This window comes from Cheilinus undulatus, linkage group 13, assembly GCF_018320785.1.
Source record: "Cheilinus undulatus linkage group 13, ASM1832078v1, whole genome shotgun sequence".
Classification (NCBI taxonomy): Eukaryota; Metazoa; Chordata; class Actinopteri; order Labriformes; family Labridae; genus Cheilinus; species Cheilinus undulatus.
The window spans coordinates 3,620,595-3,648,271 of record NC_054877.1 but is presented as its reverse complement, the minus strand read 5'-3'; the positions used below and the strand labels follow the sequence as shown (position 1 = coordinate 3,648,271).

The 27,677-nt window shown below is 41.3% G+C and overlaps 1 protein-coding gene across 5 annotated transcripts in view; it reads left to right on the top strand.

Annotated features, from left to right (window-relative positions):
• Nucleotides 1-27,323, top strand: part of dip2ca (disco-interacting protein 2 homolog Ca) — a 287,916-nt gene extending 260,593 nt beyond the window's left edge. For 3 of the 5 annotated variants that reach the window (XM_041803005.1, XM_041803004.1, XM_041803008.1), the window contains exons 26-38: nt 1,555-1,676; nt 4,013-4,124; nt 5,386-5,495; nt 5,738-5,868; nt 6,859-7,027; nt 7,164-7,334; nt 10,430-10,459; nt 15,183-15,244; nt 19,535-19,592; nt 19,686-19,760; nt 19,877-20,051; nt 22,897-23,020; nt 23,138-27,323. In XM_041803005.1, the coding sequence (XP_041658939.1) occupies nt 1,555-1,676; nt 4,013-4,124; nt 5,386-5,495; nt 5,738-5,868; nt 6,859-7,027; nt 7,164-7,334; nt 10,430-10,459; nt 15,183-15,244; nt 19,535-19,592; nt 19,686-19,760; nt 19,877-20,051; nt 22,897-23,020; nt 23,138-23,390 (1,592 nt within the window). In that variant the 3' untranslated portion in view covers nt 23,391-27,323. The remainder of the gene's footprint in view (nt 1-1,554; nt 1,677-4,012; nt 4,125-5,385; nt 5,496-5,737; nt 5,869-6,858; nt 7,028-7,163; nt 7,335-10,429; nt 10,460-15,182; nt 15,245-19,534; nt 19,593-19,685; nt 19,761-19,876; nt 20,052-22,896; nt 23,021-23,137) is intronic. The other 2 variants (XM_041803007.1, XM_041803006.1) reach the window with 1 other exon arrangement.
• Nucleotides 27,324-27,677: the final 354 nt, after the last annotated feature.

Below are 27,677 nucleotides of genomic sequence, written 5' to 3'. Positions count from 1 at the left end.
AGGCTCGGTCTCCTCAGGTACAGGGTCAGGTGTTAGGATTAGTGAGAAGGCCAGTATCTGAGGATTTGAGGTTCTGGGAATGGGTGACGGAGGTCAGAGGTACTGAGGGGCATGGAGGGATTTATAAGTAAGAAGGAAGACTTTGTGTTTGACTAGGACCTTAGCTGGGATCCAGTAGAGGTGGATGAGGGTGGGTAATGTGCTGCCTGATCCTGGAGTGGGTGAGAACCCTGGCAGCAGAGTTTTGTACGTACTGCAGCCTGTCCAGGGCTTTGTTTGGGTAACCCAGACAGAACAGGCTGCTTTGGTCACAGATTTGATGTGGGACTGGAAGGACAGGGTGGGGTCCAGGATGACCTTAGAGGATGAGGGGATGGGACTACAGTCCAGATCAAGATCTCCACCCTTGAGCAGTGCTGAAGGAGCCATACCATGAGCTGTTTTGTTGCTGTTCAGTTTGAGCTTGTTGGTTGGGAGGATGGTGTTGTGTGTAGATATAGTTGTGTGTCATTGGCACACAAATCAAAATTAAGACTGTTTGTGGATGACGTGACCAAGAAGGAAATGTGAATGATAAACAGAGCGGTCTGAGGACAGAGCCTTGAGGCTTGTTTGAACCGGATGAGTGCAAAAAAGTACAGAGTGTCTCAGATGATTCAAAAGCTGTACTTTCAGTCACCTCCAGTGCCTCCTCTCTTTTCTTCTTTTCAGTAACAGCAGTAAAATCCGCTGCTGCTTACTGCCCAACCTTATCCTGTACACAACAACGTCTGCTGACACATGACTGGTCATACAGACCAAACAAAACATGTTCAACAACTTGTACAGATTCTACATTAGTATGCGTGTATGGTCTGAGTTTACCTTCCAGGATAATATACTCAGTGTTTATTGGCTCAAACATGCTAGAACTTTTAGAATATCCTGTATCTTGGCAGCTGACATAAACAAGGACAAACTCTGGATGTTTTTAAATGAGGAGTGACGTGGCTCAGACGATCGAAGAGAGAGGACGCTGCAGGGGAATCTAAATAGAGCAGAGAGGATTGTAATTTCCCTCAGAGACTCACATCCTCGTGTCCGTGCAAGCAGCCGTGCAGGAACAATTCCCAGACATGAGGAGATTGTCTTAAAGCCGAGTTCGATTAATCTCCGCTCAATAAGTAACCTCCTCGCCACTGTGAGAGTGCTGGTGACCATTTATTTTCTCTCCACATCTTCCTCTTACTGCCTCTCCTGCTGTCCTTTCTTTCCCCTTCTCATTTTTTTCTATTTCCTCTTACAAGTGTTTCTTTTTCTCCTCATTTCCTCCCTTACATCCTTTCCTCATGTCATCTTTATCTTTCCTTTGTTGGCATTTCATTTCTACTTTTTTAATCCTTTCCTTGTCTCTTAAGCGTTCCTCCATCCTTTCCTTTTTTCTTCCCCTCCATCCCTAACCACTTCTCCTTCCTCTTGATCCTTCTTTCTCCATCTTTCTCCTCGTCTATGGCACTTCCTTTCCGTCCACAACTCTTCTTTAATTTCGTCTCTTCTTCTTCTCTTTTCTTTCAGGCATCGACCTCATCGTGGCGTTTTACGGCTGTCTGTACGCCGGTTGTGTGCCGATCACTGTGCGACCGCCTCATCCTCAGAACATCACCACCACGCTGCCGACCGTCAAAATGATAGTGGAGGTAAAAACACTTGCTACTTTTTTCAAATCCGTACCAGCCTGAAACTACAAATCCCAATTCCAAAAAGCTGGAGCGCTGGATAAAATGTTAATAAAAATGGAAAACAGTGGTTAACAAATCCTTAAACTGATAAAATGTGTCATTATCTTGGAAATGTTCACACATCCTGAATTTGATGCCAGCAAAACGTTACAAAGAAGTTAGGATGGGGGCAAGAAAAGCCAGGGAGTGTTGTGGAGTGCTCAAAACACCTGAAACATTCTACAGGTAGGTTAGTTGGTAACAGGTGGCATCACTGGGATTGGGAATTAAAAAAGCACTCCTGAAAGGTTCAGTCCCAAGGTTCTCCATATTATAGAAAACCGTGAAGGAATTTTGAGATTTGACCATCTACAGTCCATTTTTATTATTAAAAGAATCAGGTTGTTATTAATGCAAAGTTGTAAAGCAGACATCTTTGATGGTGTGGGGGTGTATTAGTGCCCGTGGCGAGGGTCTCCACATTGAGCAGATGGATCAAAACAGCCTGAGAAACATGCAAAGTATCCGCCAACACAAAGCACGGACTGCTAATCATAAATCATCACTATATCAACATTACATCTCATCCTACAGCACAGGCAAAAGGTCACGGGGAGGTCAGAGGGTCACACAGCTACCGTGGAGCCAGCACCATAGATAAGTTAACTTTTGAGGTGGAAAAACCACAAATCCTTTGCAGAAAACACAAAACCTTTAACTTCATAATGTACTCACCTATGGTGGAAGAAATGAAATTATGGAGTTGAAATGAACTGAAATCAACCCCAAAAAGCAACAAAAGGCACAAAATTATGACAACCTTCAAATTAGTCCACAGTGGACGTTCTGTTTCTTGGTGAACTCATAGTTCTCCTGCGATCCTCTTATCACAAGCTGTGCTGAGTTGCGTTGCAATTTGCAGCACTACATTGCATTACGCTGTCACATTGCACATCGTTGCATTGCCTTTGCTCTGTGTTGCGTTGCACTGCGCTTTGCTGCGCTGCATAGCGTTGCGTTGGGTTGCACAGTGTTACATTTGACAATGTTGCATTGTGCTGCCATTGGACTGAGCAAAACTGCTGTGCTGGGGAGTATGGCGACAGCGGTGTATGTGGAAATTCTGGGCTACTACTCAGAGGTTTTGGAACAACATATGCTTCCATCCAGATGATTTCTCAGAGACATCCCTGCTTATTTTAGCGAGACAATACCAAGACACAATCTGAACCAGTTACAACAGCATGGCTTCACTGTGAAAGAGGCAGGGCAACCTTGAAAATGGATGGAGCATTTTAAGAGCAAATTTTGCAACAGAAACCCTGCACTGTTGACCAACTTAAGATGGCCATCAAGAAAGAATGAGAAATAATTCCACTTTCAGTACTTTAACAGTGAGTGTTTTTAGTCTTCAGAAGATTACAGAGTGATGTATGCAGACAACAGGGGCAACCATGCTCCTGTCCCAGCTTTTTTTCTGAATGTCACAGGCATCAAATTTTGAATGTGTGGATATTTGAAAAATCAATAAAGTGTGTCTTCTTATACCCTTTATTTGACTGAAGAGAGGTTTAGACTTTACTGAGTATTGGGGTTTGTGAATGAGTTATAATCTATGGATTATGAGCATTAAATCTGCACTAAGATAAATAAAAGTATGCTTTCTTTCCCCCATGCTTTTTTCAAATTGTGAGCAAACTTACAGAGATTTATGTACAGATATTTAGAGTTACAAATAATTAACATCTAAAATACATTTAGGAAATGTTTCAAAAGAAAATCAAACTAAGAGAATTATATCTTGGTTGCATCTCGAGGCTCTTAGAACAGCAGGAGTGTAGCTATATTTCTTTTCCACGTTTCAGTGTTGATACCCGGCTGTTTTAGAACCTGCTAAAAACTCCTCTCAGGGTCTTTAAGTTCAGGAAACTGGGTACCAAACACCAGGAGTTTAGCTTTGAGAAACAGATCAGCCTTGTGGCTTTGAAATCACTTGTGTTCAGCTCATTTGGAAACCAAAGAGAGACGGAGCAAAGGGCTAAAGGATTCGACAGCCTGCAGACACCGGGACAGAAGCCAGCAGTCTGAAAACTGAGAGAATGAATGACTGCGAGCGCTGAATGAGGACCAGGCTCGTTCATCTTTTAGTGGAGCTGGCAGGAGGCGATGTAGGAGGTCAGAGCTGCAGTGACTCGGCCATAAATCTCACACAAAGCCCAGTTTAACCGTTTTGTTTCAGAGGGAGGCTGTTCTGTTTGTTTGACTGCTTCCTGCTGATGTATTCAATCTGATTTTATCTGTCTGTCCCCCCTCAGGTGAGCCGCTCAGTGTGCGTGATGACCACTCAGCTCATCTGCAAACTGCTGCGGTCGAAGGAAGCCTCGGCCACCGTGGATGTCCGGACATGGCCTCCTGTCATGGACACAGGTACATACAGGCATACAGGCCCTGAGAAAGATGGGAAATAGATTGAAAAAGATCCATTTTTTGCACAGAGGAGGCTACTGATCATCAAAAATGTAATCATTTAAGTTAAGACCTTCAAACCTTCCAGCTGTCACAGGGCTTTCTCCTTATTATCTGTAAAACTGATTGCACAAGTATCACTCCATACATTGCTAAATTACTTGCCAACTCTGCAGACACAAACTAAACATCCATCAGACCACCAACAAACAAGTAATGGTTTGTATTATTATAATTTGAGCTACCATTAGAGGCTGTGTTGCTGTAGGTGTAGAAACTCCTTGCATTAGTTAGTGCAAATGGCGAGAGAATAGTGATGAAATGACTAAAGTGTTTGACTTCCTGTTGTCATTAGATGGCGCTGTGGTAACATATTTACATGTTGCCAGGTTAAGTCCAAGACTGTGGTTTTTTGTGTTGAGTTTAAAGAACATAAGACTAGGTTTAATGGGGAAACAAGCACCTCTGTCAGGAATAATAGTGTTGGCCAACTGCAAAAGTAGCTCAACTTTGGCCCTCAGTTGTGGCCACGTTCGATGTTGGGAGGTAATGGTGAGCACAACTGTAGATCTTCATCTTGTCTAGAATGAGCATAAAAAATCTGGAGTTGAACAGATGAAGCCCCTAGGAGGGGTTCATTCAGATACAGATCCTTTAAATCATTAAACACTGATATGAAAATGGTCGACTTCCTGTAGGGATTTTGACATCAGCCTAAGAGTGAGGTATTGTGACCATATGAGCATGGGAAGCTCTTATAAAACCTACCTCCTGTTTGAAGACCTTCAAGGCGTTGCCATGGCGCCAGGCCTTTGAGACTTGGATTGGCACAATGCCCATGGTGTTAGGATTGTTCCATGACAATTTTTAGGAAGATCTGACCAACCATGTAGGAATGAGAACTAATAATATATTCTAAAAAGTATGAATGTGTTCAAGCGGGTGTCGTTATCATATCTGTAAAGATTTAGGATGATTGTGATCAGCTTTGCAGAATTATAATGAATTATATGGCACTTTGGCAAAATTCCAAAAACACTTTATCCACCTGGCCCTTACCTCTTGTGATCTCAGTTCCTGTGCATGCATTTAAAGGACAGTAAATTAGTTTTTTGTTCATCTGGATGTGATATATAAATGCACCAATGTTGGTCAGGACACAAGCATGTTTTTTTACATGTCAAACAGCAGTGATGAGGCAGGTTTTTTTTCTCTTTTGCAGACGATTTGCCAAAGAAGAAACCTCCTCTGCTGTATAAACCGTCCAACCCCGACACCCTGGCCTACCTGGACTTCAGCGTCTCCACCACGGGCATGCTCGCTGGAGTCAAGGTAAACACTGGCATACAAAACACCAAACAAAACCTGAAACACGTCCTACTCATGTCACTTTTCAGGTTCAAAGCTAAAGTATTAGTTTAATGTTGCATTTTTGAACAGCTTTATGCTGTCTATGTGGAACTGGTTAGATGATAATAAATTCTGACACTTAAGTTTAGTTTTAATTTGCTGCTTCACGTAAGACTGCACAAATACAAAATATAAAAAGAAATATTTGCATATCTGCTGTCCAGATGTCTCACACAGCCACCAGTGCCTTCTGCCGCTCCATCAAGCTGCAGTGCGAGCTCTATCCATCCAGGGAGGTCGCCATCTGCCTGGACCCGTACTGCGGCCTGGGCTTCGTCCTCTGGTGCCTTTGCAGGTCAGAAAAACACAAATGAACGCGGTGAAGCAAAAACAAGTCTGCATGAAAGAGCAACATATCCTCCAGAGACCCTGCATGTACACATGAGGGCATCATGTTTTGGCCTTCCCACAAAATAATAATAAATTCTGCTAGAATTGTCCAGAACTTCTAAAAGTTTGATATTTTCACAGAATGTTGGGGGGATTTGCAACAGTATTTTCATGACTTTTTGGATTTCATCTATTTATTTATTTATTTATTTATTTTGCAGAAATTGCTTTGAAGTTTTTGGATACTTTCATTAGAATTTGGGGAATTCATTTGTAGATTTGATTGGAAATCTTTGAGGAATTTCCCTTTGGAATTTAACAGAATTTTTGTGCAAATTTTGGGGGGAAAATTCATCATAATTTTCTGGGGAATTTGGACAAAGATATGTTTACATTTTTGGAAATGGGATTGGAAGTTTTGGATGGAATGTGCTTTGAAACTGGGACTTTTTCTTGGAATTTTGGGGGAAATTGTTATTTAAATCAAGAATATTTCAGAAAGTGTCTTGGAAACTTTAGGGAGCCTGTTTGGTTATTGGGATTCATTTGTATGACATTTTTTGTAATTTTCCATTGAATTTGGGGGATTTACTTGTTTATTTGGTGGAATTTGATTGGGAATATTGGATTAATTTGCTGTGAAATTTTCTGAGATTGCTTGAATTTTCAGGAATTTTAATATAATTTTTTGGGGCAATTGTTGTTTAAAAGTTGGGACTTTTTTTCAGAAAGTTTGGGGGCTTTTTGAGACATTTTGTGGTATTTTTAAGGAATTTAAAAAATATTTGAGCAACAGGCTCTTCCTGGTAAGTCTGAGAAAGATTGAAACGTCCCTTGTTTGAAAATAAATCCTTCTTCTGGTATGCAGACCTTTTCTGCTTCTTTAACCATCCCTACCACAAAATGAACCCTCTGTACTCTTCCTCTGTCTTGTCTGCCATCTCTGCCTCTGCAGTGTGTACTCAGGTCACCAGTCCATCCTGATCCCTCCGTCCGAGCTGGAGGTGAACCCGGCTCTGTGGCTCTCAGCTGTCAGTCAGTACAAAGTCAGAGACACTTTCTGCTCCTACAGCGTCATGGAGCTGTGCACCAAAGGCCTCGGCCTGCAGACTGATGCCCTGAAGGTAAAAGAAAAGCGCTGTGTGGTGGATTTTATGGTTGTGCTGTCAGCATGTAATACATTTTACCAAGAGGAAATCCAGAAAACTTTTAGATGATAGGAAAAAAGGAAATTATAACCGTGCTTCCTCCCTTCTCCAGTCTCGAGGGGTGGACCTGTCTCGGGTCAGGACTTGTGTGGTTGTAGCTGAAGAGCGTCCCAGGACGGCGCTGACGCAGTCCTTCTCCAAACTCTTCAAGGACCTGGGACTTCACCCTCGAGCTGTTAGCACCTCCTTCGGCTGCAGAGTCAACCTGGCAATCTGCCTGCAGGTCAGTCAGACCTCTCTGCTTCTTTCTTCTTCTTGTGGTAATTCCTTCTTGTGTGCTCAGTAATGATGCGTTTGGATACCTAATAGCTGCACTTTAGTACGTGTATCCATACTGTTCATTAACTCAACATCTTCAGTAGTGACCTGAAGTCAGAACAACAGTCCATGCGTCATTGCTATGGCTCTCTTGCTGCGGCTTGGTATCTGTGTGTGCTGCGTGCAGGGAAGCTGCTGCTGTTAAGATTGAATGGGCGCAAATTAGCCACGAGCTAAGAGGCTATCTCTGCCTTTTTAACAGCTTTTCTCCCGCATGTTGCCATAATCGTGCTTTAAAGGACACAGTGATACACTGTAAAGCAAATAAGTCTTGTTTAGTACTGGCTGGACTGAAATGGCGACTAAATTCAAGATGACAGATACAAAGACGTTGATGCGTCATACACAGTAAAAGAGCAGGCTCCTTTTGTTAGCCAGATACCAGTTGAGCAATTATGTCCTTTTTAAAATTTTTGTTGTTGTTATAAAGACATGAAATTGGCAAATGGTACCAAATGAAGAGCCATTTGAGAGCTGAAACAACAGCTCTTAGTAGTGCACTGAGAAGAATAATCTGTCTCTGAGAAGAGCTGCTATTACCAACATCCTATGTGAAGCTTGATGGACATAAATAAAGCCATGTTTTTGTTTATTAGCAGACCCGTTCTTTAATGCATGCCGGTACATGTTGCATCAGCACAACCAATCCATGGTATCTCAGACTATTTTCATATACACTTTGAGCTATCAGATATCAGGTTCAGTATGAACATCCACACAAAGCATTAAGAATTACCACTTGGTGTCTGCTGTCTGAATCTGATGTAAGTCTGTGTTAATGCATTGACTGCACAGGGAGTTGCCTGTTTAGAAAGTTTCTGGTGCTGCAGCTTGATTGGCTGAACTGATGCATTTGAATTTATAACAGTAAGCCTGGACTGTAATGCTTTATGCAGTGAATCTGCAGCCTGCAGAGTGTGGCAAATTGTTTCATATTGCGAGTCAGTGGCTCTGCCACTCCTTTAAAATCCCGCTGGATCCATCCCGACAGAGAGCTTCATACAGCACACTCTCATGCTTCATAGTGCTGAGCCAAGTTGCAGAGATAGAGAGCAGCTTTATAATTCACCCTCTGCTGTGACCTGTGAGTAGGCTACAAACTACGGTGTTTAAGGTGAGGTTTCAGTGCGAGAGAGGGAGAGAGAGTGGAGGGGTTGGGCGGGGGTGAGTGAGAAAGAGAGACTAAAGCAACAGGCGCCAACCTGAATCATCAATCACCCATCTATCTGTCAGTCCATCTATCCATGGTTGATATTCACACAATGAATTAGCAAACTTTTGTCTTTTAAGGGAGGTTTCGGTGCGACAGAGAGAGAGAGAGAGAGGAGGGGATGGGCGGTGGTGAGCACGCAAGAAGGAAGCAGAGGGGAACTGTTTTGAATCATTAATCAACAATTTCAATGACTTGGACTGATGCGAAATTTCACATAAAATCGAATGCAATTGGAAAAAAATATGATGGAAGAAAATTTCAGCCTAAGTGTGCAAACATAATTAGAACAACCTGAGCTCGATTTTATTTTGAACGTGCAAAAAATTCTGATGAAAAAAACAGACTCAGTGTGCAACAGCCTTGAGTGCCACATCTCATGCACACTGGTGGAGATTCTAGATAATAGAGGGCTTGCCTTATTTTCCCACGTGTAGTTCTTAGCCAAAACAGACTGGAAACTGATAAATCAACAGCCATATTTACCATGTTGTAGCATATATGTACGTCCACATTGGCAGAACATGTTTCCAATCAGCCACAAGCTAAGCTCTTCTCTAACTCTACTAATAATGAGGCTGTCTGTTTCCAAACTGGTGCAAAATGTCAACGGAAAAAAAAACACCATTCGAGTACACCTACGCTTTAGCATTTCTTTAGTAAAAACTCTCTTTGTTTGAACAGGATGGTTTTACTTCGAATTTTTCCTGGCACAGTTCCACTACACGCTGAATCACTTGAAGGGAGATTTATTAAAGTAAAACTGATGTGGAAGCAGTAATGTTGCAGACACGTGCGGGAGCTGCATGCAGCAAAACATGCTGAACATGATTATTGACACATGCAAACCTCGTGGACAGTGTTGGGAATTTAAGGAGACCGGCAGATGTGAGGAAGTTGTTAAAAAAATTGGAAGTATGTGAGTGCTATTTGGTTGTATTGCATTAAAACTATGCAGCAAGACACTTGAAACTTGTTCTTTTCTAGCTTTAACATCTCAAAAATGTGATCTCAATGCGTTATCCTGCAGACACATGGTATTAGCCAGCAACATCAGTGGTTTGTCAGGCATAAACTGAAGGTTTTGGTGGGATAAGAACCTCATTATTAGGATAAAACATTAAAATAAAGCCACATTTTATATGTCTGTCTGTTTTTTTTTATTCAAACAAACCAACATTGAGACATTCAATTTTATCTCTGTGTGTTTTTATGGTTCATCATCCATTTCAAGCTGATCATTGCTTTCTTAATTTGCAACCATGCTTGGAACTGTTGGAGCTTTTTACCCCAGGTTTGTTGTAAGTTTTTCTTTGACGCTCTTGAAGCCCAAAGAAAAAATAAAGATGACTGGATCTAATGTCATCTGCTTCAGATTTCTTCTTAGAATGCAGATAATTTTTTATGTAACTGGTAAGATGATGAAGATAAAAGCCGATATGGTCAGAAGATAGCATTCTCTGTGCATGGCTCTAACCTGGTAAACAGAGTCAATATACACTAATATTACAGCTGAATGACTAATATTACACAGTATATTGGGCTTCTGCTCTGTTACTGTCTCCCATGGCTCTAAATGACTAAACTAACATCTGGCTGAACGTTTGTTTCAGTTCTGACTGCTTCTTTTGTCTCTTTGAGTTTCTCCATTTTGACATTTTTTTACTCCCTCCCCTCCTTCTTCCTTGTTTTAATCATAACCCCGCCCACATATCTCATACTTGGTTTTGTCTCCACCTCCCCCCCTCCCTCCTCCTCCTCCTCCTCTTCGCCCCTCTTTGCTGCTGTAGCCTCACAGGCTGGGAAAGTTTGCCGACCAGGTAGGGAACCACCATCAACCCCCCCAAAAATCACCCCCACCAACACTACCACCACCATCCCACTGCCTGTCAGCCTCACTCACAGCTGGCTTTATGTCTGAGTTCAGATCAGTCGCTCCAGTGTGAACACAGATTTACAGCGTTAGGGCTGGAAGTTGTCTGTAAGAGCTTGGAATTAGAAAAGTCACACAAAAACTCATGAAGAAATGACGAAACAGTAGACCAGAATCACTGTCAGCAGCTTACAGTGGTGACAGAGATTTTGGTGACTTTAGTAAATATAGTTAACACGATAGTTAAGATGTAATATTGGTCTGAAATAAGGGCATTAGATTTTTAAAATTTGCATTTTTTTGAATTGCATCAGTCACATGCTCCTTTAAGGCACATTTTAGTTACGCTACTGTAGCAGGGCAGTAGCTGGATGCTGCTCTCCCTAGCGTCTTCCTGCTCTCACAGTGATGTAAAATAAGTCCACTCCCACTCCGTAATGTCCTATTTAAGTTTAAAAAGTCAGAGACAGCTCACTGGACGAGTCAAAAGTCATCTGCACTGTGCGTTATTAAACATTTTGCTCAGATTAAAAGCCGGTTCTTATCCGGATGGGACGCATTGAGAAAGATTCCAAAATAAAAGCACACCAAAGAGCAGTTTGATGGAAATATCTCTTATCTTAATCATTAAACTTCGCTGGGTCACCCACACAGAGACAGCAGCTGTCACTTTATCTGGGCACTGTTGGATGTCAGTGAGTCATTTTGTACATGCACTCCTGCATCTTTTTTATGAATAAGGGTGTTACACAGTGGATTTTTTAAGATATATTTTGTTTTTTTTTGGCTTTTAGAGTGAGGGCTACGAACACTGGGGCCACAGGCTAGACTGGGACCCAGGTGGCCCGCGTACATGGGGCGTTCCTTAAACCACTAGGCCATCTGCGCCCCACAAAGTGGATTTTAAAGAATTACCATTTTAAAGCTGTCTTCTTGCTCTGCAGCACTCTTTGATAATCTATAAGTCAACATTATAGAATGAATGTCTTTGGCTGTATTTGACTGGCAAAAATTAAGCCATCAGAAAGAATCAATTCATGTTGCCAGTGTGGTCTTCTGCCAGCTCTGAGGAGTTATCTTAAACTATGTGAGGGTTAAAGCTACCTCCCTACAGCAGGAATTTTCCCAGGTTCCAAGAGGCTACAGAGGATCTTTGTGCTTTTCCAAAGCAAAGACAAGAGCCTCAAAGAGATTCGAGACAATCTATTCTGCCCCATAAAGAAGTGGTTCTCAACTGGTCCTGCATCAGGACCCACCACCATATTCTTAAAGACAAAATGCGAGCCAAAGTTTCTATGTTTTGCAGTCATTTAAATGCTTTTAATGGAAAAATGGTGCAGTATGGATTAGAAATGGAATAAAAGATGTAATGAAGAAAAGGGATAGAGACATATCCTTCAAAATAAAAGCACATCACAGGTTTTTTGAGAATCAATGGAGAATCAATTCCCAAAAGCATCTGTGAAGTAGAAGCAGTATTTTCCAACATACAAGCTCTTTGGAATGAACTTGCATTGTTAAAAAATTATTGAAATTTATGGCGTATCAGTAGACTCAAGTCTAGTTCACACATAGGCGGGCATTTCTTATAATTTTTCCTTCTCAGTTTTAGATACTACTGTCCACACATGCTAGGTTCTTAAAAATATCTAGGTCTACATGAAACACTGTTAACTGTTTATAGCGTGCCTTGAGACTAGTCTAGGTGTGTCTTGGAATTGGTCCATAATAAAGGAGGCTGTGTCACACTGATATATTGTGGTGTGCCTTGAGATTCTGGGTTCATCTTTGGTGTGCCTTGCGTGAGAAAGTTGAGATCTGTTGGTATACAGCATGCCATGTTATGTTAACTACAGTCAGCCCCTTACTGCACGAGTGAAACGGGAACAACGATGTCCTTGACACGTGTAGAAATTTTTTAGCCGATCCCCTGCAGTGATGGTTTCCATTTCAAAGACGTCCCACCCACCTGTTCGTCCTAAACGTCCAACCTAGGAGGCGGGGTTTGTGACCTCAAAGTGTTGACTGAAGCAGCAGTGACCTCTGTAGTCCATTCAGCTTTGTCTGTTTGTAGTGGGAGAGCAACAGTGTTTGTATGTGTAAGAGTGGAAAAAGTCCAGCAAGTAGCATCTGCACAGGATTGGCTCCTGTTGTTGTCATGGAAACCAGAGTGAGAATGTCCCACACCAGTGACATCCAATGGAAGAAACTGGCTCACAGTGTGGCATTACTAGCCTGAAACTCCAGCTGTTTCTCAAAGTCCAGGATCCTTGCTCTATAGAAAGGACCTTCCCGAGTCAGGACACTTGGAGGCAGGGCCAGAGTCCTCCCTGGCATCTCCTGAACACACATCTGGGACAGGCTAGTAAGTGTGCTTGATTATGTCATAGGAAGAGTGCCGCCCATATACTCGGTGGCGGTACTAACCTTCCACGTCTAGTGTTCTATCAAATCATAAAATCATATTCATCTTATGATAATATATAATATAAACATTCTATGGCACTAGTTTTACCAGACCAACACTTCTTTGATGCTATAAGATACTGATGCTAACATATTTAAAGTGGAAACATCCATCCATCCATTTTCTTCCATTTATCTGGGGTGGGGTCGCGGTGGCAGAAGGCTAAGCAAGTCAACCCAGACATCTCTCTCCCCAGCAACATTTTCCAGCTCCTCCTGGGTGATTCCAAGGCGTTCCCAGGCCAGATAAGATACATAATCCCTCCAGTGAGTTCTGTGTCTACCCCGGGTCTTCTTCCATTTGAGCGTACCTGGAAGACCTCCACAGGGAGGTGACCAGGAGACATCCTGATCAGATGCCCAAACCATCAACTGGCTTCTTTTGACACAAAGGAGCAGCGTCTCCACTTCAAGATCCTTCCTGATGTGTGAGCTCCTCACCCCCTCCAAGGCTGAGCCCCGCCCCCCTCCTGGGGAATCTCATTTTGCTTGAACACTATCTTGTTCTTTCAGTCATTACCCAGAGTTCATGACCATAGGTGAGGGTTGGGACACAGATCGACCAGTAAATTGAGAATTTTGCCTTCCGGCTCGGCTCCCTCTTCACCACGACAGTGCGGTACAATGTCTGCAATACCGCAGATACCGTATCGATCTGCCTGTCGATCTCACAGTCCCTTCTACCCTCACTCATGAACAAGACTCAGAGGTACCTGATTTCTTCACTTGAGGCAAAGACACCCTCTCTACCCGGAGGGTAGAGTTTGAAGGACTCAGTCCTTGGAAAGTGTAGAGGATCCTGACTTTGGAACAGTCCTCCAGTGGCAGTCAATGATGTAGTATCCTTCAGAAATGGTCATTTGAGGATCGTTCCTAGGCTTTGAGAAACGGTTTCTTAAAAGTGGGATTTTAGTGACCTTAAATGCCTTTGCATGTGTACAGAGGACTAAAATGGACGGAAGAACCCTCATTTAAATTATCGGCCCATGTGTGGACTTGGTCATAATTTTCTTATGCTAAATGGTCTTCATGTCTGAAGATCTCTTGGACTAAAATAGAAAAAAATGAAGAAAATCTTCCTACTAGACTTTCCCAGAGCCTTGTTGATCTCTGTCAGTCTTCGTTCCTAATCCACGTCTACACCGATGAGAGACAGGGAAATAGAAAAGTGTCGTCAGTGTAGAATGACATAGTGTCTCTCTAAGCCATGCTTAGTGACGCTGTTAGGACACTGGAAGAGAAAACAGCAGGATCAGGCTGATTATTTTCACTGACACTTTCATCACATGCTGTTAGGACACAATGAAGCTCTACTGCAGGACTTCATGTTATCTCCCATCAGCCACTGAGGCTGACAGTGATGTCTGACCACAACAAATCTGAGAATTTACACTAGAAATGATGGTAACTAAAGACAGGACAGCACAAAAGCACTACCCAAACACCACTGATCAATTTGACCTGTTTCATGCCTCCTCTTCTCTTAGTGGAGTTTTAAAGTCTGAGTTTGTGTCCCCTCTTTGTGGTGATGATGCTTTCTGCCACTCTGCTCTGGCTATGTGGGCTTCTGACTCCCAGCATGCCTCTGTGTGCTGTGGCGGCTGTTTATCTTTACCCTGAATCACTAAGGATGAAAAAAGATGGTGGAAGAGGAAAAGAGAGGTCAGAAAGGAGTCTTTATCTCAGATGTAAAACAGGATATTTGGCACATAAAAACATGCAAACCAGATTTAAACCAGTCACTTAACTACACCTTCCTTCCCTCTCTCCCTTTATTTGGTGCCACTTTCCCTTCTTTTCTTCCCTCTGTGTCTTTTTCTCTGCATGTCGACCACTACCAGCTGGCTTTCTGAAGCATTTTTAAAGTTTTTAATCTAATCTGTGTTTTGTTTTGCTGGTTTTCCTCCTCCTCCTGCTGTTACCACTTTGTTCTCTCCAAACATTGAGTAAACTGTGGAGGTTTTGTGGGTTTCATCTTTGTTCTCAAACCCAAAGCTTTCCCCTCTGCTGCAGAGAGAAAGCTTGTCTTTGTGAGCACTAATGCATGAGCGGCAGCATCCACTGAGCCCTGAATGTAGGCTAGAGCTAGTGACAGTAGTCACAGTAGAAAACATTTATGTGATTTGGCTCTTTAATGGTTTAACTGGTATAAACAGACACTGACTGGACATTGTGTGACGGTAACTGTTGTTTGTGTTCCTCAGGGCACCTCAGGACCCGACCCCACGACTGTGTACGTCGACATGAGAGCGCTACGACACGACAGGTGAGTTTAACAAACCACACACCTCAGGTTATGAGTGCTGGATGACCTGAATCCTGAACCCTCTTTGGCCGGCCGCACACTAGACGATTTTTTAATCTGAAACGATTTTAAAACTGTGGGAGACCACAGACTTCAGGACAGTTTCCAAAGATTTTTCATCTTTAATCCTCTGAACGCACACACTAGACAACTCAGCCAGATCGTCAGATCACTGGAGACCACACACCTGCCGACCTGCCTAAGACCTCACGTGATCACGTGACATCAGAAAAGAAAAAAAAAAAAACACGGATGTCTGTTGATACCGTCTTGCTGTCCCTCCAGACCAGGCTGTCCTGGCATGCGTTACAGGTGAAGCAAAAACTCTAAAACATGGAAAAGACTCAGGACAAAATCCTGGCTGGAATTAAGATGTGTTTATGGTAGTGAGCGGTGAAAGCACGTATGAGCCGTCTGGTGAGGCTACCTGGTGTGCTCGCTCTCATTGGTTGTTGTGGGTACTCCATCAGCGGCACTACGACCTAAAATCGTAAATATCAGACATGTTTGATATTTACGATTCAGGGTCTGGGAGGATAAGATGCGATTTAGAGCAGTAAATGAACCGTGTTGACACCACACACATGCAGACTACTCAGACAAACAATCGTTTGCGACGAGGCTCCAGTCGGGATACGCCCCCACGATTGTCAGGGTGGTCAAATCTCGCCTAAATCAGGCTTAAAATCCTGTAGTGTGTGGCCGGCCTTAGTTTCCAAAGCAACCAAGCATAATCTACTCCGTTCATGTTTACACCATTTCGTCAGTTTAAGATTGTATTTAACACAGTCACTGACTAATTTTGCCAAATATATCAATGATTCTTGTTTTCTTTAATCGCACGAAGGCTGTCAAGGTCAGTGTTTTCTCTGGCAGATCCATTTCCTGGTTGAAAGCAGACTCAAAAAATCGGGAGAAAATCTTGTTATTCCAGTTTTTTTTTTGTTTGTTTGTTTGTTTTTTTGACAGACATAGAAAGGGGGGCTTATATTAAAAAAAAAATCATGATTAGAAACATAATATCTGATGGTGTATTACGAAAAACCTAAAATGATAATAGGTAAGTAATGATAATAATATATATATTGTTCCAGAGCTTTGGTGTCTGGACTGAAAATGCTCCATCTGTTTTAGATAAATTATCCATATTTAAATCTTGTAAATTATTTAAATTTACAAGAAAACCATCTGAGGCAGAAAGGTTGGGAAACATTATTCCAGTGGAACAGGTAAGATGTAGCCTTCTTAAAAATGCAATCCTGTTAAAACAGAATTACCTTTTTATTAATATTTCTAATGTTGATGGACACACTAAACTCAATGATCAGGAAAGTAATGTTTACCTCATAGTTGGGTCATAATGTGCAGAAACAGCAGGATGCTGGAAAATATAATAGAAAATACTTTGACAACTTTTACTGAAAAGAACTGAATTATTGTGAAATACAGACAACAAAAGTGGCAAAAATTGGCAAAAATGGGTTAAAAGTGTTGAGAAAAATGTGGCAAAATTGGGCAATAAGTGGTCAGGCAAAGTAGAAAATGGGCTCATTTTCAGTTGGATTTCCCTTTTTTCCTGGTAACTAAGAGCTGCCTTTTGGCTCTGAAAACCTCTCCTCTTGGCTGCTGCTCAGAAACTTTGAGTATAATGAGAAGCTGAAAGTTTCTTCCAGACAATATAACTCTGAGGCGGCCTCACCGCAGAGAAAGATGCCCTTTAAACCCATCACACCCCGTCTGAGTCACATTTCAGTCCGGCTGAAACCATAAATAGCAGCTGGGGAGTCTCCAGGATCGTTTCCCAGGGTGTGAGCTTTCAGAGGAGACGTCTGAGTTTATAAACCATCCAGAAGTTTAAAGAATGCTACGGGGGCTCAGCGTTGGTGTCAGATTTCATGTTTAACGTGTGAGGAAAAACTGTCAGCTTTCAGGAGACAGCGGGATGAACTCTGGGATAACAAGAAAGGCTGAGATTTATTCAGATATCTGCCGACAAAGTGGACATGAGAGACAAAACTGAGCCGACTTCTGCTCAGCCTTAAGAGTGAAATATGAATTTAAAGAGGAGGTGTTACCAGCTTAGCGTGTCTGAGAAACATCCTGTCCTCGTCGTCTGTGATCCAGCACGGTTTCAGTCCTCAGTGTGTGACCGCTCTGCCATCACTGAACCTCAGAGAGTCACAGTGAGGTCGATCAGTCTAACTGTGTTTAAATAAATCTGTCATCATGTTTGATTACATGTTTGCAATGTTGATTTAAATGCACGCCTCTGTTTCTTGTGTCTGACTGAACCAACTGGCGCTGATGGCTTCCTGTGATGGAGAAACTTTTTAGGGAATGAGTTAGAATAGATGAATCATTGCCTGGACAGAATTACTCTTAACTACACGGGCTTTAATGCTAGGGACCCAGGTCCCGATCCTACACTTTAGCCAATTGTAAGGCTCCATTTAGCCCATGTGAATGCTAATCATGGAGTTCTGTAGAGTCTGCTTGAAGAGGTGGCTGTAAACACAACAATGAAAAAATACTGGGGACTTGTCAGCAAGAAAAGTCAATCTAAATGTCTCCTGTCTCTCGGTTGTATCCATGCAGCACAGACATATTCATTGCTCTGAGCTGCAGGTGTGGGACTAGGAAGAGGATCACTGTAGCATCTTTAACGGTCACATATTTCACCCCTTTATGACAAGTTTATATCGGTCTCAGAGGTCCCCAAAATATGCCTGGGATGTTTGTTTCTGAAAAAGCACTCCAGTATTGGGTTTTTGGGTGTCTACAAACCCCTCTGTTTCTGTGGCTTTAAATTTAAATGAGCTATCTGACTCCGCCCCTGACCACGCCTTCTCAGGAAATGGATGTGGCTTAATGGATGTGACAGAATCAACGTATATACAACAGTATTTAGTGCAAAATTATAAATTGGCAGCATATCAGCTGGTTTTTGTGCAGTGTGATTGTTGAGATGTGCAAAATGGTGCAGAAGGTGCAAAAAGATGTGGATCCTAAATTATACTGCACTGAGATAGGTATTTAACCATAAACTGCCAGCCCCAGTCTACCAGAACTGAATTATGGGGAAAAAAAACAGAGCACTAATGATAAATCATTTAAGATAAAAGAAAGAAAGTCAAAATCATACATTAAAAATGTAAAAAAAAAAAAAGGAATTTTAAGATATGAATCTTGAAGGTCAAAATATGGAATAAAAATTCATAATTATTAATTTAAAAAGTCACAATATGACCTAAAATTTTATAATGTGAATCTAAAAGGTCAGAATATTAAATAAAAGTCAATATTATACATTCAAAAGGACAAAATATGACTTAAAATTTTAAAATGTGAATCTGAAAGGTCAGAATATGAAATAAGGAGTCAAAAATATTAGTTTAAAAGGGCAAAATATGATTTAAAATGTTAAAATATGAATGTTAAAGGTCAGAATATGTAATAGAAATTAAAAATTATTAATTTAAAAGGTCGAAATATGACTTTGATTTTTAAAATGTGAATCTCAACAGTCAGAATTCGAAATAGGTCAAAATTATTTGTTTAAAATGTCAAAATAAGACAAATTTAAAAATGTGAATCTCAAAAGTCAAAATATAAAATAAAAAGTCTAAATTATTAGTTTAAACTTAACTGACTTAAAATTTTAAAATGTGAATCTAAAAGGTCAGAATGTGAGCTCAAATGTCAAAATCGCAATGCAAGAGCACGTATCCTGTAGCCAAAGCCTCCATTGCATAATAGTGACAAAAACACAGAGGATTTCTGGGTAAAAAGATAAAATGCTTGAAAAGTTTTCAATAGTGTGTACGTTTGAAACAACATTGTTTTGTGGCCCATTTTTACAAAGAACCGGCTAAATTCTGTGGAGAAACTACCCATCTGTACAGCCTAGCTTCTAACCAGAGTCCCTCTTAAAGCCCTCCTTAAGTTTGTGGGCAGTGTTTGAATTATTTATGTTTAAATGTTTTATTCTTAACTTTAAAATAAACATGCTACTGCTAGCAAACTGAAACATAGGCACAGAAGCTTCATAATCATTTCTAAATGGCAGAAAAGTCAGCAGGAAGAATCCTCACTACTACAGCTCTAGACTTCTGGGGCCAAAAGCAGAGCAGGTTTTACTGACCTTGCTTGTGCAAAACTTCAAATATTAAAAGATTCATTTGTCTACTTTCTAGTGAAGATAAAATAAAAACCCCCTAACTGTGAAGATGTGTTTTGTTTCTTCCTCTTCAGGGTCAGACTGGTGGAGAGGGGGTCCCCACACAGCCTGCCTCTGATGGAGTCTGGGAAGGTGACCGTTTCAGTTTCTTTTATTTAATCTGTATTTAAATGGTTTAAATGAATCAAAAAATAATGTTGGTGTTTGTCTTTTGTTTCTGAACAGATCCTACCAGGTGTTCGAATCATCATCGCCAACCCAGAGACAAAGGGACCAATGGGAGAGTCACATCTGGGAGAGGTTTGTCTCAGATGAAACCCACATTACACACCAAACCTAAACTGCAGTAACGATTATAATTAGTCATTAAACGAACTTCTACAGCTCCAGTAACATCATGATGTCTGTGTTTGCAGATCTGGGTGCACAGCGGCCACAACGCCAGCGGCTACTTCACCGTCTACGGGGACGAGGCGCTGCAGTCCGACCATTTCAACTCCAGACTGAGCTTCGGGGACACCCAGACCGTCTGGGCTCGGACCGGGTACCTGGGCTTCCTCCGCAGGACTGAACTGACGGACGCCAGTGGAGGTGAGGAGGGGATGAGTGATATTTCTGGTGTTATAAATGAGATGGTGATTGATGGGGCTGACAGTGACCTTCAACGCTCTCATATTAAACTGAGGAGGATTAAAGCGCTTCAGCGCTGATCTGACGAAGACCGCGAGGGAATTCATCAGTCTGGGTTCACTGCAGAGTTAAGGGAAGGTTTAAATGCTGTTTCACAGGATTTTTGGCTTCTGATTAAAATTTGGAGGCAAACCCAACTCAGTTAATGTTTTTTTAATTAGAACACTGGCCTCAACAGGGACTAAGAACAGCAGACATGAGGTAAAATTCAGTATGTATTGATATCTGATCCTCTGACTGCATACAGAGATGGTCTGGGATGCCTTCATCTCAAATGGACTGGTTGTTGGACAAAAGTTGATAAAGTCTAAGTGGAAAATATCTGAAAAAGGCTCTTTAGGTTGGACATGATAAATTACTTGACTCGCAGCAAGGAGGTTCCTGGTTCACTTCCAGACCAGATCAAGTCCTTTCCACTTTGCATGTTCTCCCCGTGCATGTGTGGGTTCTCCCCGGGTACTCCAGCTTCCTCCCACAGGCCAAAGACATGCTTGTTAGGTGGACTGTTGGACGGTCTTAATTGGCTGTAGGTGTGAGGGTGCCTGGGGGTTTATTTTTATGTCAGCCCTGCGATTAACTGGCGACCAGTCCAGGGTGGACCCTGCCCAGTGACTGCTGGGATAGGCTCCAGCCCCCTGACCCTGTATGCCAGTAATCATTTACTGGAGGCCTGAGGGACACACCTGGCCCCCCACATCCTCCCATCCACCCCCCAGAGCATCTTTGAATTCAGAACATGTGCAGAGGAGAAGATATGCTGTGGTATTTTTATAAGCTCCTAACAGCTATCACATTTAATTTTTAATTAATTAATTAAATTATTTTTGTCACTTTAAACCCATTTTGGCAACCTTTTAATCCCCCTTTTACCTCTTTTTATTTTATTTTTTTTTGCAATTTTTGCGTATTTTTTTCCACTTATATCTAATTTTACCACCTTTTCCACCATTTTTAATCCATTTTAAACCTGTTTTTAAAGAAAAGGGATTTATATTTTTAAGAAGGTTATTTACTATGCCACAAAATAATTCTAAAAAGCGTTTAAGAATTTTTATTATTCACGTTAGATATAAAATAAGGATTATCTCATTTTTGCCACTTCTAACCCATTTCTGCTACTTTTAAAGTCTCATTTCACCACTTTTTCAACCATTTTTTGCCATTTCTAACCCATTTTAATTTAGTTTTAAGGGAAAATGGATTTACATTTTTAAAAAAGACTTTATTCTTCAGCACAAATGAATATACATATCAGGTTGAATATGAAATATTGTTATCACAGCTTAACTTTTTTAATTGACCAGGATTTTGCTGACCTCCTTGGTCCCCCAGTTCGTCAGGACCCCAGTAGTTCTCCCCTTTATCCCTCCTTATGGGCAGCCTAGTCCGCACATTGCTTTTCTTGATTGTGCCACCAATGTCAGGTCCAGTGGGGGTCTATGGCACTTTTATTTTGGGGATCGTGGACTGAAAATCTCCTTGGTATAGTTAATTTTCACTAAAACCCCATCTCCCCCCTTTGTGTACCTCAGTGGTTAAATGGTTCGTAATTCCTCGTCTGTTTTTACAGAGGTGTAGTAGGTCTAATCCAATAAAAAATGTTACATCTTAATCAAAATTTCTAGCTATTTCACTTTAATTTAAACTAAAAATGATACATTTTTTAACAAGGGTGCCCCACTGCACACAGTAGGGGCCTTTGTTATCATTTTCGCCCCTGCTCCTCTAACATCCTGAGTCCGCCACTGGATGGGACAGAGTTTAAAGCTCCCTTTGAGTTTCTGAAACAGGGAAAAGAAACCAAACACTTCATTTCCTGTGTGACAAAATGCACCGTGAGAGAGAAAAGTTAAAAACGTTTTTCTCAGTTGTGAAATGTAAACACGATGTATGTTAACTCTCAATGGCACAAATCAACTCAGAATCATGGCAGCAGGAGACCAATAAAGCACGTATACTTCAGGAGACCAATAAAGACCAATTAAGCATGTATACTTCAGGAGACCAATAAAGACCAATTAAGCATGTATACTTCAGGAGACCAATAAAGACCAATTAAGCATGTATACTTCAGGAGACCAATAAAGACCAATTAAGCACGTATACTTCAGGAGACCAATAAAGACCAATAAAGCATGTATACTTCAGGAGACCAATAAAGACCAATTAAGCACGTATACTTCAGGAGACCAATAAAGACCAATTAAGCATGTATACTTCAGGAGACCAATAAAGACCAATTAAGCACGTATACTTCAGGAGACCATTAAAGACCAATTAAGCACGTATACTTCAGGAGACCAATAAAGACCAATAAAGCATGTATACTTCAGGAGACCAATAAAGACCAATTAAGCATGTATACTTCAGGAGACCAATAAAGACCAATTAAGCACGTATACTTCAGGAGACCAATAAAGACCAATTAAGCATGTATACTTCAGGAGACCAATAAAGACCAATTAAGCACGTATACTTCAGGAGACCAATAAAGACCAATAAAGCATGTATACTTCAGGAGACCAATAAAGACCAATAAAGCACGTATACTTCAGGAGACTAATAAAGACCAATAAAGCACGTGTACTTCAGGAGACCAGTAAAGACCAATAAAGCACGTATACTTCAGGTTAATTAGGTATTTTTTATTGGAGTCTGGAGGCTTTGAACGGTGTGGTCTAACTGCTGATTTTAATGTTCACACTCATCGTCCTCTTTAATAACAAAGGTGCATGTGTCTGTGTAGAGCGCCATGACGCCCTGTACGTGGTCGGTGCCCTGGAGGAAGCCATGGAGCTGAGAGGGATGCGTTACCACCCCATCGACATCGAGACGTCTGTCATCAGGACGCACAAGAGCATCGCAGAGTGGTGAGCAAAGACGACCGCCTCTCCAGTTTCTGCTGTTTGGAAATTTTCAGTAGGATGGAGAAGCTCTTGTACCTGGTGTAAAGATGTGTTTTTGTCCGTTTTTCTTCTGTGGTGCAGCGCGGTGTTCACATGGACTAACCTGCTGGTGGTGGTGGTGGAGCTGGACGGCTCGGAGCAGGAGGCCCTGGATTTGGTCCCCCTGGTGACCAACGTGGTCCTGGAGGAGCACTACCTGATCGTGGGCGTGGTAGTGGTGGTCGACATCGGCGTCATACCTATAAACTCCCGCGGCGAGAAGCAGCGCATGCACCTGCGTGACGGCTTCTTAGCCGACCAGCTGGACCCCATCTACGTGGCCTACAACATGTAGCACGCCCCCTAGTGGATGCCGCAGGTGGATGGAGGATTATTTGGGAAAAGGCGGTCAGCTCCTGGGACTGAGAGGATTAAAACAGGATTCTGATGGGAGTTTAAGCCCTGATTTTTGTCTGGCAGGATTATTCTCTGCCTCTAATTAGCTCCTAAAAATCCAGAGGTTCTATTTAGGATATTAGAGTTCAGACTGTGGTATGATTGGAGGAAATGAGAGTGGGAAGTCCCTATTTTTGGTGACTGTTTAACTAAAAGTAGCACTCCTGCAGCCTGAAGGATTGAGGACGATGGTAGCAAAGATTCAGGCTTTAAACAACGCGTGGCTCATTTTACCCTTACTTTGGTTTGTTTCCTTTTTTAACATGTCCTCCAGTAAAGGTTAAGGCTATTTTTTAAAAAGGATATTTACACAAATACCAAACAAACTGTAGCAAAAATGATATTTACGTTTTTACGATGATATCCATTTCACAGAGCGAGATATGTTTTGATACAAGGGTGGGGCACGAAGGCGGCCAATCCCAGCTGTCCTTCGATTTTACAACAAGGTACTACATGTCATGTCAGTTTGTTTTTTTTTTAAACCTAAGTGTTACTTTTTTTTATCCAGCGTCGATCCGTCCGCTCATTCTCGGAGGGAAATTAGCGTGCTAATTTTTCACAAACCAACAGCTGCAGCCTTTAACGCCGTTTATTTACGTCGATATCAAACCAACAATCCATATCATGTAAGTATGTACAAAAAGAAACTGATTTAATTTATTTTGTTTCTCTTTTAGAAGTATATGACGAGACGTTCAAGAATGTTTCTGCTCTTGAATATTTGCTAATATAACAGAACAACAGAGCATTGTATTATCTGGAGCGAAACGCTCACATTCAGCATATAAAGGAGAAATAGAAATATAAGATTATAGAGTTTATCAGAAGACGAGGAAGGGGTTCACGCCAGGCCGGAGGAGTTCACCACACAATGCTTTTTATCCTCATGTTGGTCTGATGTTTCTGTTAAAGCCAAAATAAGGATTTGAGGAGTTTTATCCCAGTTTGTGAGAAGATTTTAAAACTAAAAATACAGTTTAGGGAGCAAATGTCACAGTTAGTCTGCAAAGAAAAGCTAAGACAGATGTTGGAGCATGAATTAAGCTACTTTTGCGCTTAAATTTTACATTATCATGTTTTAAAAGGCTCTTAATTTTCTTTGTAAAATTATGCAATTAAATACCTTCTATTTCAACTGCTTTCCCTTAGATATCTACACATAAATGCCACATTTCAGCTCTGGCATGTGTCTACTTATGCATCGTTATGGACTTGTCTAGACCTTTTGCCCCTGACATCACACGGTCTGTTCTGTCTGCCGCTGCCCCCGCTAAAAGGTGCATATTACTTCCTAGATGCTATAGCTAAATAATGCTTCTGTTGGTAGATCTGTGTTGTGCACATTCTGAGCACATGTGTCTGGAGAGCTTGAAATGCCAGTATCAGATGCCTGTAAAATCATTGTCTTTTAAGATGACTTGCATTAATCAGGAGTGAGCTTTGACGTGCAGCGCATTAGTTATGTCTTTCTGTTGGTCAGTGATTGACACAGACGCATACAAAGTGTTGCAGGCATGGTGCGTATGGCAATGTTTTGATATTTCTCTGTTTCCATTGGCTAAAATAAAGAGAGATGTTGTTCAAAAATGGGACATATTTGTGTTTTAAAGAATTTTGTTGGGGCACAGGGCACAAAGCTTAAAAACAGGACTGCTCTGGGTAAATCAGGGGCACGGTCACCCTACTCTAACCGTGTAACATCTAAGGCTAAAGCTAACAAAGCTACATTAGCTATGTAGATAACAGCTACAGTGCTTAATGTAAAGCTGACAAAACTATGTAGGTTCTGTAGCTACAAGGCTAAACCTGAAGCTCACTAAGCTACATCAGCTATGTAAACTATGTAGTTACAGAGCTACATAATAAATGTAGCTAAAGCAAATAAAGCCGTGTTACATATGTTTATGCTACACTGCTAAAGCTAGACCCGTTCTAGAAGTAGCTAAGTGAACCGTGACTCACTTTAGCCTCATTAGCATTAGCTTAAACTAACGTAGCTACACTGGCTTATGTAGTAACGTTATCTAAGTAGCTAGCGGAGCTATTTCAGCGGGTGTTAGTGAGTCTCTGTTGACATAATTACTTCAGAACAGGTCCATATTAGGGCTGCCAAAGAATAGTTTTTTAAAGTGCGTTTAATCTCACAGCTCTGCAGCTAATCGTGATTAATCGCACACTTTTATCACATTTTAAGATTTCACTATTTTGCAAATGCTGGTGTTATGGTTTAAAGGTGACCATGTTTAATGGTGACTTTCAACTACATGAGATGTTAACAGAAGAGTTAACCCCTTAATTAACACTAAAGAGTGATTCATGTAGATAATTGCGATAATTACGCTTGAGTCATAGGTCAGCATAGGTAGAGCAGGAAAACTTTGTCAGACTTGCTCACTCAAATGTCTTCGCCCTCCCCAGATGTCATGGGATAATATCGGTGCATGCATGTTGGATCAGTAGCTGAAAACTCGCCATCTGGCTAAAGTTTGCCTCCTCGTTCTGGCTTGGATCAGCTTTGGAGGCGACTAAAGCATCTGTTTCAGGTCTTAGCATGGCTGCACGTGCTAACGTTACTGTCCCAGTGATAAAGTTCAACAGTCTCACCCACAGTGTTAATATAACAGAGATAAATGCTAATACCACTGTAAGAAAAAGGGGTTTGCATTTAACAGGCAAAAATAAATCAAGAAAATGTATTTTGTTACTTCAGAAAGTGATGGCAGGTATCTAGGTAGAAAATTAAAGATCTTTATTGCTTTAACTGAGGATCAACTATGTTTTTGCTAACCATCTTAGGCCCCTCTATGATGCTGGGCCCCTAAAGTTCCCCCCCTTATGAGTGCTCTTGGTTTTTGTATGAAATTATGACATTGAAATTATGAAAAGGATCTGTTAGGGACAGATATTTAGCCCATTGGCCTATAGGTGCAAATGATCTGCAGCTATCCATTCACAAATATCAAAAGGTTTTGTAAACAGAGACATAAAAACACAGAAACAACATAAAAATGCCTCTCTTAATGCCTTGAAATACTTCTAGACCTACTCAGAGATGTAAAATATCTTCCAGGGAGTTTATTTCACTTAAAATTACTAAAAGAAATTGAGGAAGACTTTTTTTCTCTGTCTGATATTTTAACCAGATACTGAACAATCATACCTATGATCCTTTACTGACCTCTAGTGGTGACTGGGAGGAATAAAAACTATCTTACTGTGTTTAATGTGGTCAGAAGTCTCCATACAGAGGTGAATGTGATGTCTTTTTCTGTTCCAAATAAATAAATAGGATTAATTTAACATTTCTGAGCTGGGATAAAACTCCTTAAACCAACAGACCAACATCTTTATTACTGGATTATTTTTGTTTTCACTCCATCGGCTGGGAAAAGTGAACCCTCGCTTCCTCTCAGAGTGGTCCCGTAGAGCCAGGCGGGTCAGGAGCCGCTCTTCTGTAAATACCAGAGTGAGAAGTCGTTGATATTTTTACATGAACCAATCAGGGCTCACACAGCACGATGTCACGACAGGAAGAGGAGGAAGGACTGAAGCAGGAAGAGGAGGACGTTTGTTTTTAACCAGAGACCCTTTAAACTCATCACAGAAACGTGGAGGAGGGCGCCAGAGAGGGACGTCCCATCTGTGGATTTTAAGGTCGGAGAATGTTCATCACATGAGGATGTTTTTAAAAGAAAAAAAGCACTTTCTTCACCGTTTGTTTCTCTTTCTTTATCAGCAAAATGTATGTCCCCAGTAAGTTTTTTTAAGGTTTTAAATGTCTTATTTGAGTTGACATAAAGTCTTTCAATTAAATAAATATTTCAACAATTTTGACAATAAATGAGATCTTGGAGTAGTTTGTTGTTGCACAGGTTTGAGACACCAGTTAAACAAATGCCTCTGAAAGGTTATTTGACAAAGGGTCAAATGGTTTTTATATCATTATAATGCTAAATAAAACACAGAATGTCTATGATTAAAAAAATGTTTTTATAGATTAAAATTGAACAGTACAAGCTGCCTAATGCTTGCCTTTTCACTCAGCTTTGTTGTGACATCGCACACTCATGGAACCACTTCCTGGTGGGCACAAAAGGGTCGGGGGGACAGACACAGTCTCTCTCATCTTTTATAGATATTAATAATCTTATTTAACCTCTGTGTGGATTAACAGCCATCCAGG